The sequence below is a fragment of the Daucus carota genome, chromosome 6, assembly GCF_001625215.2.
Source record: "Daucus carota subsp. sativus chromosome 6, DH1 v3.0, whole genome shotgun sequence".
In the NCBI taxonomy this organism is placed as follows: Eukaryota; Viridiplantae; Streptophyta; class Magnoliopsida; order Apiales; family Apiaceae; genus Daucus; species Daucus carota.
In genome coordinates, this window is record NC_030386.2 from 24,838,558 (window position 1) to 24,851,255 (window position 12,698).

The 12,698-nt window shown below is 35.0% G+C and overlaps 2 protein-coding genes across 2 annotated transcripts; one reads left to right on the forward strand and one right to left on the reverse strand.

Moving 5' to 3' along the window:
• The first annotated feature begins 211 nt into the window (after window positions 1-211).
• Window positions 212-2,917, forward strand: LOC108192923 (carbonic anhydrase, chloroplastic). Its single transcript, XM_017359462.2, has 9 exons — window positions 212-459; window positions 1,140-1,198; window positions 1,306-1,449; window positions 1,554-1,602; window positions 1,679-1,795; window positions 1,916-2,055; window positions 2,149-2,254; window positions 2,358-2,516; window positions 2,722-2,917. Exons 1-9 carry the CDS (start codon window positions 253-255, stop codon window positions 2,758-2,760), a joined length of 1,020 nt encoding a protein of 339 aa, XP_017214951.1. The 5' UTR covers window positions 212-252; the 3' UTR covers window positions 2,761-2,917.
• A 1,331-nt stretch (window positions 2,918-4,248) lies between these two features.
• On the reverse strand, window positions 4,249-11,011 carry LOC108224251 (protease Do-like 1, chloroplastic). Its single transcript, XM_017398770.2, has 8 exons — window positions 10,542-11,011; window positions 10,338-10,460; window positions 7,739-7,910; window positions 7,480-7,517; window positions 5,871-6,069; window positions 5,619-5,771; window positions 5,321-5,455; window positions 4,249-4,498 (listed from the first exon to the last, which is right to left on the reverse strand). Exons 1-8 carry the CDS (start codon window positions 10,916-10,918, stop codon window positions 4,421-4,423), a joined length of 1,275 nt encoding a protein of 424 aa, XP_017254259.1. The 5' UTR covers window positions 10,919-11,011; the 3' UTR covers window positions 4,249-4,420.
• Between the last annotated feature and the right edge of the window lie 1,687 nt (window positions 11,012-12,698).

The window sequence follows — 12,698 nt, forward strand, 5'->3', positions numbered from 1 at the left end:
TTCATAGATAACTCCTATGGCAAGAAAATCCATAAATATTCTTATCTATTTAATTCCAGAAGAAATAAAACTGAAACCAAACGGGAAGTGTGCATGTGTAATCTCCATCGTCAAAAACTGATCGAGAAAGGAAGAAGCTAAGATTAGCCCAGCAATCGCTTTCATTATCCGGGAATGGCATGGGAGAGTATATAATATTAATAAGGGTGCAATTTATATATAAAAGGAGAGCAGCGTAGTATCAGTTGCACAATGTCGAGTATTACAATTAACAATTGGTGCTTCACCTCTGTCTCCCCTGCTCAATCTTCTTCCAGCGTAGCAACTAAACAGCATTTCCGCCCATCTGTCTCCGCCAGACTATCTTCCTCCTCCTCTTCTTCTTCCAACTCCGTCCCCAGCCTCATCAGGAACGAGCCTGTTTTCGCGGCCCCTGCTCCCCTCATCACCCCCGTCTTGGTACTCTCCCTCTCTCATTATACATTGCATTATGCCATAACGCGACTACTTGCTTAAAACGCTCACTCCTAAAACGACTCCTAAAACGGCTCTGTTCGTTTACAGCACTAGCCGAGAGGCTCCGAATTTAAAAAAATCTTGAATATTCAAACGGTTTGGGGTAGTATTTTGTTTTTCAAACAGGTCCCTACTGCATGTGGCAAAAATTTAATTTTCATCCCACTTCTTTTATTATTTGTCTATTTTGCCATAAAGATGATGTGGAAGTGTGTGATAACAATTCATCTGAATAGCTATTCACGTGAAATGGATCACACAGCACTCACACGTCGCCGCTGGTAGGTGGCATCCTTAAAATTTGGGTTCTTTCCGTTTCAAACAAGTGGCATTTCATACATACATATACCAATTTCTACGGAATTTGGTATACTCGCTAATTTTTACGTAATCTTTATTGCGAGATGTTATTATCTTCGATATTTATGATCTTCCGAGAAAAGGGTCTTTTAGTTTCGCTTTCACAAGCATGCACCACCAGGCCCCAAACTAATTCAAGTGGAAAAATAATTCCTCTATAAATTGGGAGACTTGTGTATATAGTATTGTTAGGTGTAGGAGTAAAGTAGTGGTAGAGTTGTTCAAGCTGCGATCCTGATTACACAATTGCTAATAAATTGTAGAGAGAAGAAATGGGAACAGAGTATGAAGAGGCCATTGCTGGACTCAAGAAGCTGATCAGGTATGTTGAACAAGCGTGATATTCGTGCTTTCTAGATATGATATCTACTGAAGGACCTTGGGAGGGATTCTGTCGCGTGCTTATTGTTAATCTGTGGGGGTTTGCAGTGAGAAAGGAGAGCTTGGACCGGTTGCAGCAGCGAAGGTTGGTCAGATAACAGCTGAGCTCAAGACACCTGATGGCGGCAAAGCGTTTGATTCTGTTGAGAGGCTCAAAACTGGTTTCATCAAGTTCAAGAAGGAGAAATACGTGTAACTCCTCAGTTCCCTCCTCTGATTCTCTCGAGAACTTTTTATTGTTGTGGATTGTTAGATTATGTAGGAATGATTTGTATATTTGTTATTTTCCTCTCCAGGACAAACCCAGCTTTGTACGAAGAACTCTCCAAAGGCCAGAGCCCCAAGGTACAACAGAGACTAACCAGTACAAGTTTGAGATGCAAGTTAAGCACAGCTTACTCATACCGTTTCTGTGTTTCAGTTTATGGTATTTGCATGCTCCGACTCCCGTGTGTGCCCCTCGCACGTACTGGATTTCCAGCCCGGTGAAGCATTCGTTGTCCGTAACGTAGCCAACATGGTCCCTCCCTTTGACAAGGTAACCATGTCGTAGTCATAACCAGAAAATTTAGCATATTTTGATTGACAAATGACGCCTAAAAGACATTTTACCGAGTCACCGACTGCTCTAATGTACTCTATATCTTCTCTGAAATAGGAGAAACATACAGGAGTTGGCTCTGCTGTTGAGTATGCAGTGTTGCATCTCAAGGTTTCCGAAATCGTGGTTATTGGACACAGCGCTTGTGGTGGTATCAAGGGGCTCATGTCCTTCACATTTGAGGGACCCAGATCTACGTAAGGATACTTCCTTCTCCCAATTTGCAGATTCTGAACTCAAACCCGACAAGCTCACAAACTTATCTTTCTAATTTCAACTCTAATGGACAGCGATTTCATTGAAGACTGGGTCAAGATCGGACTGCCTGCCAAGGCCAAAGTCACAGCAGAGCACGGTGACAAACCTTTCGGAGATCAGTGTGCATGCTGTGAGAAGGTACAGCAACCTTTTCTGTAAATATTCAAGATCTAAACAACTAATCGCTAATATATCATCTCTAATCTAATCCTCTGTGTTTGGAAAAACTAATGGAATGCAGGAAGCTGTGAATGTATCACTCAGCAACCTCTTGTCATACCCATTTGTGAGAGATGGTTTGGTGAACAAAACCTTGGCGCTAAAGGGTGCTCACTACGACTTCGTGAATGGATCTTTCGAGCTATGGGGACTCGACTTCAGCCTCTCTCCCCCATCCTCCGTATGAACATCAACCCCATGCCAGTGACCTCGCGGCTTTGTTATATTACTATATTCTCTATTAACTCCTCCGCCTTTTGTATGTTGTATTTGCCTTAAAAGAGCAATAATTTATAATAAACAAGATGGAGATTATACGAGGCTCCTTATTGTCTGAAGTTTTCTCTACATTACTATTGTTCATTACTGCATTTTGATTTTGCTAGGTAAAAGATGTCGCCACAATACTGCACTGGAAGCTCTAAGGACATGCTTAGAGAATAGAGATCATACCTTGGACTCTATTGGGTCAGACTGAAACGAATAACTTGTTGAGACCATAGTCTTTCTAAGTGTATCATGTTGCTATTTCAAATATAAGCCACTCACTTAGCTCTTTCTAAGGGTTAATTTTGATCAGAATTTATACCAACTTGGGCCAAGATAATAAATTCTAATAAGATATCAGTCATTAAATATTCTTAAAAAAAAAAAAAAAAAAAGATATCAGTCACTACAGAAATCAAATAAGCAAACAGCTCAGAAACATTGCACAGGGAAGAATTTACAAAGTAAAACAGGAAATGCTGGCTCTTGTACACTTAACAGTTCATAATTGTTCCAATGGCAATTGTACTAGTTTCATATGCTGAGTTCGGTATCTCTGCTATTGGACTCCATCAGGGGGGTCATCTTTTTATCTTATGGTAACAACCAACTGAGAAAAACTTTAGAATAAATTAATTTAGAAAATTGAGAGTTAATAAATTTTCGCCTAAAAGACTGAGTAACTAAACGATCTTAATGCATGAATCAGTAAACAAATTCTTTCTTTATTCTCTTGAACCACCAACTGCTCATATGCTGACTACTTTCTTCTAAACGCCTCTGATAACAACCGGATAGCCATATTTGGAGATATCCATTAATAAGAGGAAATGTTCACTCTTTTTGATATTCCTATTTGTATTGATTCGTCAGTATTATGTTTCTTTGGTAAAGCTAGTTGTCTTTACATGCCCAACAGCATTGTTCTTCCTGGCCAAGCTTGTTAGCACATGAGCTACCAGCACTGTTCTTTACTGGCGAAGCTTGCTAGCACATGAGGTTTCAGGGTAATAGCCATAAAAAGAAGAATAGGGGGCTCCAACGCCAGTACAAGTTAAGTAGTAGACTCTTGTCAACTTGTTACAGCCAACTTCAGAAGCCAACATCGATCATACAAACCAGATACAAGTGGGTCTTATCAAATTTTATTGTGGAAATTGACCATGACTTTAGATACATTCAGGTTTAGAGAATTCATCCGCAGCTTCTTATAATGGGTTCTCATATTGATTTAAATCAATCAGAAAACATCTGGTATCCTTTGTTCACAAAGCATTAGCCTAATTAAATGTACATTTGTAGTTAACCTATAGCATTACCTTATGTATGCTATATAGTATAATTCTAGTGGTTGCGACTATTCCCATCTAGAAAATCATTTTTCTATACCCAAGTGAGTTTCTCTAAGCTTTATCAAGTCTCGAAAATGCTTCCAAACTTTTGTACCATTTTTTCCATCATACCAAAGATAGGATGGTCAAAATTAAGTTCTTCACACCCTCGCGCATCAACAGTTTTCTTTAACCAAATTTAGTATTATAGTATATATTACCAAGCTGGCTTCTAACTTTACAAAATTACAATACATTTTTCACAGCTAACTATATTATGTATTATAGAGGGAACCTTTTGTCGCTAAACAGTACTGAATAAGAGGCGGAAACTTTTATTAATATAAAGATGTAAAGATGCTATTACAACAGATGAATTATGTACAAGATCCTATATCATGACAATGATACATTTACTACACAATGCTAGGCAATTTCTTAGTAATGCATGAATTATTATTATGTGCTGACCTCAAAAGAGGTATCATCATGTTTCATCAGGCTTTGGTTCAAGGTTTACTGGTATCTTCTCAACATGATCACCTCGCAGAACCTCCACTGTGACCTGCACGTGTTACATCCTCTGTCAGTTATATCTGCATGAACCAAACTCATAAAATAAATGAGCTTCTGCTTATGTGACTGTAGCATATGATAATAGCAGCAGGTCCACAGAAATTTCTTTCTCTCTATCTTTTTTGCTAAATATTCACAGCAATTTCATTTAATACATTCTTAATTCACTCGGGCACATTCTATTTTTGTAAGATTCTTCTGCTTCCAAGAAACAATGAAATGACATGCTGAGTGCTTATGGAGAGTTAATGTCAAATTTCCAGTGCTACTTGTTGAGTTATCTTTTAATTATATAACATAAGAAATACACAGTGTACCCAAACTGCAACTCCTTATAATGTAAATTCTAAAACACATATAGCTTTATACTGATATAACAATTAACACGCTAGTAGCGTGTATCACCAATGAAATCAATTTATGTTTACCAGAAAGATAAAACTATTTATTTCTAGGAGCTGACAAATAACGTTAATCCTCAATTTTGAAGATTTATCTGCTTTACTCTGAACTTTTATAGTAAACTTGACCTTTTTCCACACATTTCGAAGAACTTTGACCACGTATTTAGAATTATTATTCTAAATATTCTTTTTGTAAACAGAAAATTTAATTAAATTTAAAAAGAAAAAGTGAAAAATAATAATTCTAATCATGTGACAGAACTCTTTAAAGTGTGTGCAAAAACAAACGCGTGACCAATTTCATAGAACAGGGGGAGTAGTAACTAACTTAAGGAATGTCATGTACTATATCAAAATGATATTACTTCAAGCAACCCATGGGTAAAGAATATAAATTTAAAGCTTACCGTATCACCCACTTTACATTGGTCAAGAATTCTGTACAAATCACTTCCATTGGAAACCTTTTTTCCATTTACAGATGTTATGATGTCGCCCAGTATAAGTCTTCCATAGGCATCGCGTTTAGTTGAAAGCAGGCCCTGAGGAACGGAGATGCTTTACCAATTAATTGAAAGAACATCGGATTCATTTAGTAATCTTCTAACAGTAGGAAACGATTATTTCTGGCTTAAAACAATATCTATACAAATATTTTCCAAATGCTGCCATGGATATGAAGTTTACAGGAATGAGTAGACATACCGCTTTGCCAGCTGGACCATTCGCAGGAGCATCTAAGACAAGAACCCCAGTAACTCCAAGTTGCTCCACAGATTGATCAGGTGCGAATTTGATTCCTAAAATGGGTCGTGTAACTTTACCAAATTGCACCAACTGATCAACAATTCCGCCTACCTGGACATATAGTGAATGCACTGGTAAAATAAAGAATGAAACTGTAATATAACTCCATAATAATCGAAGATGTGTGAGAAAGTCAAAGTTGTAACCCACTGTGTCAACTGGAATCGAAAACCCAACACCAGATGATGCACCAGATGGAGAATAGATAGCAGTATTTATCCCAATAAGACTTCCTGCACTATCAAGAAGTGGCCCCCCACTGTTACCAGGGTTGATGGCAGCATCTGTCTGAATTACATCTTGTATTGGACGACCAGTAGCAGCGGAGCTGATTTCCCTTCGGAGCCCACTACAAATATATATGAAGAATACTTTTAGAGATTGCAATGAGATATCTGGAATAGAATACAATAAGATGTCTAAAATAATGTGTCCTACAGACTTTGCTTCTGTTATGCTCTTGAATTGCAATATAATAAATTCCCGCCAAATGCACACATTTATTCTCTAGATTTCACTTTAACATGGAGGAAATTCATCAATTCATCCAAAATAATACAAAACCAATCCCTTAGTAATTTAATTTGATAGTATTTTGATGAATATACTAACCTTTTTATATATTTTTTATGTTATATATATTTACCAATAAACATATATCGACTGTACATAATTTTGTACCAAATAATGAGCTAGCCAACTCATAGCTTTATGTAACCGGAATGGAGTTTTCAGCTTGCTTTGATGTAAATTACAGACAAAAAAAGAAGTAATGTTGTGGAAGTGGTGACTACATATTATCATCACTTCAAAAAAAAACTAATAGTGTCATTTAGGTGGAATCTCCTAACGAGGTGTTGTTTTGAAATTAAAACTACAGAACATGCATCATGCATGCATATACTTCGCTCCTCTTTCAAATTTGTGTGTGTGTGTGTATGTGTGTATTGGTCTCTATTTATTTTTAAAAAACTAAAAAATGAATAAAGAAAAAAACATAAAGAATAAAAAAAACAAAGGCCATGGAAAAAAGATTGGGACCTGACCGGTCCAAACAGCCAATCCTCATTAAGTCTTTCTCAGAAAGACCGGCCTTTTCATAGACCAGTTCAAAACAGGTTTTCAGTCCTATTGTACACATATAATCTGTAGTAGTTCAATAGTATATGTAGCTCCTAAACTTGGGGGTGGGAAAATCCAACACGACCTGAAACCTGACGTGAAACCGACTCGAAAAAATACGAGCTAGGGTAAAAAAATTTATATTTTGGGTTGGGTTCGGGTAGGGTAATTTTTACCCGAAAAACCCGGGTCAGGTTCAGGTTGGTACCCGAACCTAACCCACTTTTTTATATATAATGACATATTGTGTACAATATAAAAATTGACATCAGACAGTTACAAACATTTGTAATATATATTATTTAAACAATTTATTCACATATAATATAATCTCATTAAACTATCCTTTATATATTACATAATAAAAATAATTAACTTTCAATAAATTTTGGATCAAAACGGGTCATTTTCGGGTTAATCAGGTACTGAATAGGTCGGGTTCGGGCTGAAATTTTAACCCATTTAGGGTCCGGGTTGACCCAAAAAAAGGACCGGGTAAAAACCCTGCCCCATTACCCGAAATTGCCACTCCTGCGTAATCTGTTGTAGTATATTAACACACACCTACAAGGCTACAAGTCAATATTTCATACCCTGTATACTCCATTGTTTTACTATAAAGAACAAAAATTCACACCTGATGACGCCAGTTGTTAGTGTATGATCAAGCCCAAACTGCAAGAACACAAATATTAGTAAAACAAGAAAGATTCAAGTATCAAGCAAAGAATGATGTTTCTATTATATATATTTGTCACAGGATGAACCTAATGTAACATATAAGTGGCACAGTACTTGATTGAGCAAGATTGTAATTATTGGCTATTGCATGGGTAGAAAAAACAATATTGTGTGCGCTTAATTTCAGCAATCAACAAAGATAAGTTTACACTTACAGGGTTTCCGATGGCAAACACTTTTTGACCAACAAGTAAGTCAGCTGACACTCCAATTGGTATGGGCCGTAATTTGTCTTTAGGTGCATCAATACTCAAGACTGCAACATCTTTATCTTGGTCAAATCCAACAACTTTTGCATCAAAAGTGCTCTGATCAGCAAGAGTGACTCTGGTAATTATGAGTAACCATTCAGATATAGAAATCTTATCAGAAAAAAAGAATCACACAAGAACAGCCCTGAACAGGGGACACTAGGCACAAGAACAAAGTTCCATACGGAAAACTAACATTTTTTTCCCGCTTCATACTAGATATAAAACCAAAACTTGATCAGTCAGAAATAACCTATTCTTTATCATAATAATATTATTACACTCTCAATTATATGCACTACAAATAATTATCTAGTATCAACTAACAAACGAGTACGACATGAGCTTCTTAATAAAGCAAAACAGAAGACTATTCTGCCAAATAAAGTCCCCAGATGCTGGAGGGAGGAGACCAGTCAGCGTTCCAACTGAGTTTGGATAACAATTATAAGCAAATAGCACTAGATTTTAAAATTGCAAAACTATAGAACGATTGCTTTATATTGTTGTTATGCTTTACGAAAATTGTTGGAAAGTCATAATTAAGCTAATTTGAGAGGGATGGAAGGAGCATTGTATTTCCAAACAAACACGAAATGAAAACATATTATTTTGATCAAAAAAAAAATAAAACAATCAAATTGGAATGTAGAATATATGATTTTAAACATTTATATGATATTTTGATTTTAAGCATTCTAATATTATAGATTAACGATTTTTCATATACCTATTTTAAGTCAAAAGTCATAATTTAAATTATAAAGTCATATACTGTACTTATTATTTATAAAGATATGATATGTGTATTTTTCTTTTCTTTTGCTAAGCTATGTACATGTTCTGTAAGACGGTTATAGCAATATTTGTTTAGGACATTGATATGCAAACTAAAACACAATCTTATTTATTGTTCAGAAACGCCCAATGGCCAATGCATTTAAAAGAAGGACGCTTGCAAAAGAAGTCGAAATCAATATCAATATGCTCAAAAAAGTGACAGAGAATAAAGCTTGTGCGAAAGAACAAAAAATAGATTGGAGTACTATAAAAAATGGGTTTGAATAGAAAACATCAAAATATAGCCTATTCCAACATGGCTTTCATAAAATATGAGAGTTTCATTTCACTTCATCTTCAACAAAGACGAGATCTAACTTTATAGATTTGGATAATGCTAACATCTAATATCTTGTCAATATATATTAACTTTGTGTGTGTAGTGTGTTTCTTTGAAAAAAGCATGCACTTCGCTTTGCACTTTAGCGCCCAAGAGCTTCTTTGTGATTTTGTGTGTTTTTGCAATGATTAATTATGGTATTTTTTCTTCTTGACCTCTTCTTACTTCTTTAGAACTTTCACACATTTTCCTAGTTTGCCTTTGATCTCAAGTTAGTCATAGATATGGAAATTTAGTCCTTTAAATTGACTTTATTTTTTTTTATCTCGTCCATTTTTCTTCCTTCTTTCATTTTTTCAAACCACCATAATTGTTAGATTTGATCGTGTTCCACATCGAGGGATGAAGTAAACCCACAATTCGGGACCAAGGGTGTAGACTACAATTTCATGAATTGTGTAAGGTTTGACATTAGATCTTTGACAACTGAACATATGTATTGAACATATGGTATTACATATAGGATTGAGCATTCGGTTCGGTTAACAAAAAGTGAATCGAATAGCCGCAATAATTTGGTTCGGTTAACCGAATTATATATTTGAGTTCGGTTTTCTGTAGCGGAATTTTCTAATTCAGTTTTTCGATTATTAACCGCGATCAAACGAAAAAATAAAATTCCTAATTTTTTTGATAACCCATTAATATTAATAATAGGTAATAACATTATTGAATATACAGGTTATGGACTATAGATCATAACAATGGTACCACTTTAATTATAGCCAAATTTTCTGCATTTTCAGCAATGACCACGTTGGAGTTTCTTTTTTTCTTTTTCTAAAATGGTGTAATATGAGAGATGTATGAAATGCATTTTACGAAATAGAGATGTTTTTGGTATTGCGCAAGGTCAAAATTATAATGTAAAGTTCGACCATGACTTCCTCAAAACTTGTTTTTATTAACTAAAAAACACTAGAATAAAATGTACGAAGCAATCTATAATTAAAGTGTCCCAGACTCACAGTTTCCATTGTCTGAAAAGATTATTAACCACAAAATATTAAACAATTTCACAAAACTAATTAGGTTAGTTGATGACCATCACATTTATTAACATCCATACTAAAAGAACTAACAAACGGTTAATGTACTGAAATGACTCGACGGAAAAGATTTTATATGATTCATTGTCACTTCCGGTAGCTTGAACCTATGATAATACTAACTGTCCAATTCATATCACACAATTCATAATAGCAACTAACAATTGACAAAACCTAACCAAACCCGAGATACTCACAAAAGCTAAAACAGCAGTGTAGCACTAGAGGTATTAAAAACCGAAGCTAAATATGAAAGTGAAAGAAAAAGGGAAACCTGAGATCAGAAGCGCCACGAATGACATGATAATTAGTAACAATGTGACCCTTCTTATCCCACACGAATCCAGAGCCAGAGCCTTGAGGCACCTCTAACACATCCAATGTAAACGCATCCTGCCTAAATCACAACAAACAAACATCAAATACATAAAATGCACATCTCGAAACATCGAAAAACAAACATAATTACGGTCAGTACTTGACAGCGAGATTAGTAATGTAGACAACAGAAGGAGTGTTCTCCTGGAACAACCGAACAGTAGCCAGCTCATCCGTCTGCAATTTCCGAGGCGTAGTCACAACAAAAGCTGAAGCAGAGTCCACATCACTCAGAAACAGAGTGAATGACAAGGCCACCGAAGTTGTCGCTACGAGAAGATGTTCTAGAAGCTTCTTCTGGACTCTACAAGGATGCTGATTATCATTACCAAGAGCTGCGCAGATCAATGACTGATTCGTGGAATAATTAGGGTTTTTAAAGTGGCGGCGGAGAGAACATGAGTACGATGATGTTTTAGTGAGGGGATGAGATTGGGATGAGAGATTGCAAGTGAGTGAAAGTGCAGAAGCAGCCATTTCTGCTACTTCTCTTACAGTGTTAACATGTTCTGTAATATTATATGCATTTATTTGACTTTGTTTCTATGTATTGTGTGATCGATGCAGCGTCATCCACATATTCATTTCTAGTTTTCTACTTTTAAGCAACAGTTAACGTTAATTTCGAATTTTTTTACTATTTAAGAAAAAAATAGAAGGAGGTTCAGTTATGTATAGTTAATGTTGATGAAGGCGGGCCATGTTTAATGGGCTGGACTGATGTGTGTAAAAGCTCCGATTTTAAATTTTTTTTTCATTTAATAATGAAGATTCTAGTTTCTTCTACATTAACCCCTATTGAAACTTATTTAATGCCCACATCTTCCGGCCCATACCCATTTATTTCAATCTGTGGCCAGATTTGCTACTACTTGTTCTCCTCTGGGCCATGAACATAATTACCACTCGGCTTGCTTAAGAAATTACTCCCTCCATCGCAATTTAAATGAGCATCACTATTTATAATTTAAACAGTGTCGATCAGGTCGGACCGTTTTGTTTCAGAACGGATCCAATTATTTTTTTTCTCAATAAATTATTATTTAATATGTTAATTTATATATATTATTTTACTAATTAAAATTTATTGTAAGAAGTTATTTTAAAATAAGGACAAATATATACTCCCTTCGTCCTATAATAAGAGTCTCTTTACATGTAATTTGACGTATGACAAAAAAGACATACCTTCACATATTATTTTTCAAATTCTTTTTTTCTAGATAAAATTTTAATATTTATATTTTTATTCAGAAAAAGAAATTTTGAAAAATAATATGTAGAGGTGTGTTTTTTTTACATCTCAATTTACGTGTAAAAAGTGAAAGCGATTTTTGTTAGGAGACAGAGAGAGTGTAATATTTTAAAATTTTGTGTCATATTATTTTAAGTCGTGTTTAAAAAGATTATCCGCACATACATAGGGGTCGTTTGGGTCAATTTAAAATAAGTGTTTTTTTGCCCAAAATAGAGAAGTGGAATAAAAGTTAAAAACAAATTAAGACTTATAAGCATTCACAATGGTTTCTCCATCCCTATCCCTATTTTCTTACTAAATTTAGTAATTCCCTAAAATTATATTGATGAATTTAAAAATCTTCTACATCTCATCCCCCATCCTATCTTACCCCATCCCTATATTCAATTTTATATTACTTCTTTCTCTCTCTTCCATCTATTATCTAATCAATTATAGTTATAAACAAAAGTAAAAAATGAAATGAAAAGGAATGGAATGGGGAACGAATAGTAAGTCTCCAAATATGGGGTTTTAGTTTTTGTCCCTAAAACTAAACCCATTTTAGGGTTTCGGATGGAACAACAATTTAGACTAAAAGTTAAAAATGTCTCTAAATTATAGGGATAGGGAAATTATGGGGAACCCAATAGGAATGCTCTAAGTGGTTGAAGTGTTTGTGGAAGAAATAGAAGTCATGATACAAAAATTAGGATTTTCAACTTTTTATAAGTAATTTTTGACTTTTCATATAAACAGTACGAATAAGTATTTCTAATTTATAAATTCAAAAGTTAGCCGTCTATTTTCATTGTTCAACTCTTTAGGTTTCAAAACTGTAGCCAAACACCATCCTAACACGTGTCCTGCAAGAATTTTTTTTAGTTGTAGACATCCAATTAGCAAGAAGAGTGGAGAATTTGCCTATCAAAAAGAAAAACACCAATGATAAATCTGTTAACAATCATTCAAGCACTTCCTTTATTCGAAAGTGACACTCGGGAGCAATCTTCTTCCACT

Excerpts from the sequence above, each read along its gene's own strand:
- LOC108192923 (XM_017359462.2), top strand. The coding sequence starts at position 253 with ATGTCGAGTATTACAATTAACAATTGGTGCTTCACCTCTGTCTCCCCT. Across the intron at positions 1,603-1,678 it reads CCAAAGGCCAGAGCCCCAAG|TTTATGGTATTTGCATGCTC; the intron begins GTACAACAGAGA and ends TCTGTGTTTCAG. Across the intron at positions 2,056-2,148 it reads TTTGAGGGACCCAGATCTAC|CGATTTCATTGAAGACTGGG; the intron begins GTAAGGATACTT and ends TCTAATGGACAG.
- LOC108224251 (XM_017398770.2), bottom strand. The coding sequence starts at position 10,918 with ATGGCTGCTTCTGCACTTTCACTCACTTGCAATCTCTCATCCCAATCT. Across the intron at positions 5,772-5,870 it reads TTTCGATTCCAGTTGACACA|GTAGGCGGAATTGTTGATCA; the intron begins GTGGGTTACAAC and ends CTATATGTCCAG. Across the intron at positions 4,499-5,320 it reads AATGTAAAGTGGGTGATACG|GTCACAGTGGAGGTTCTGCG; the intron begins GTAAGCTTTAAA and ends TAACACGTGCAG.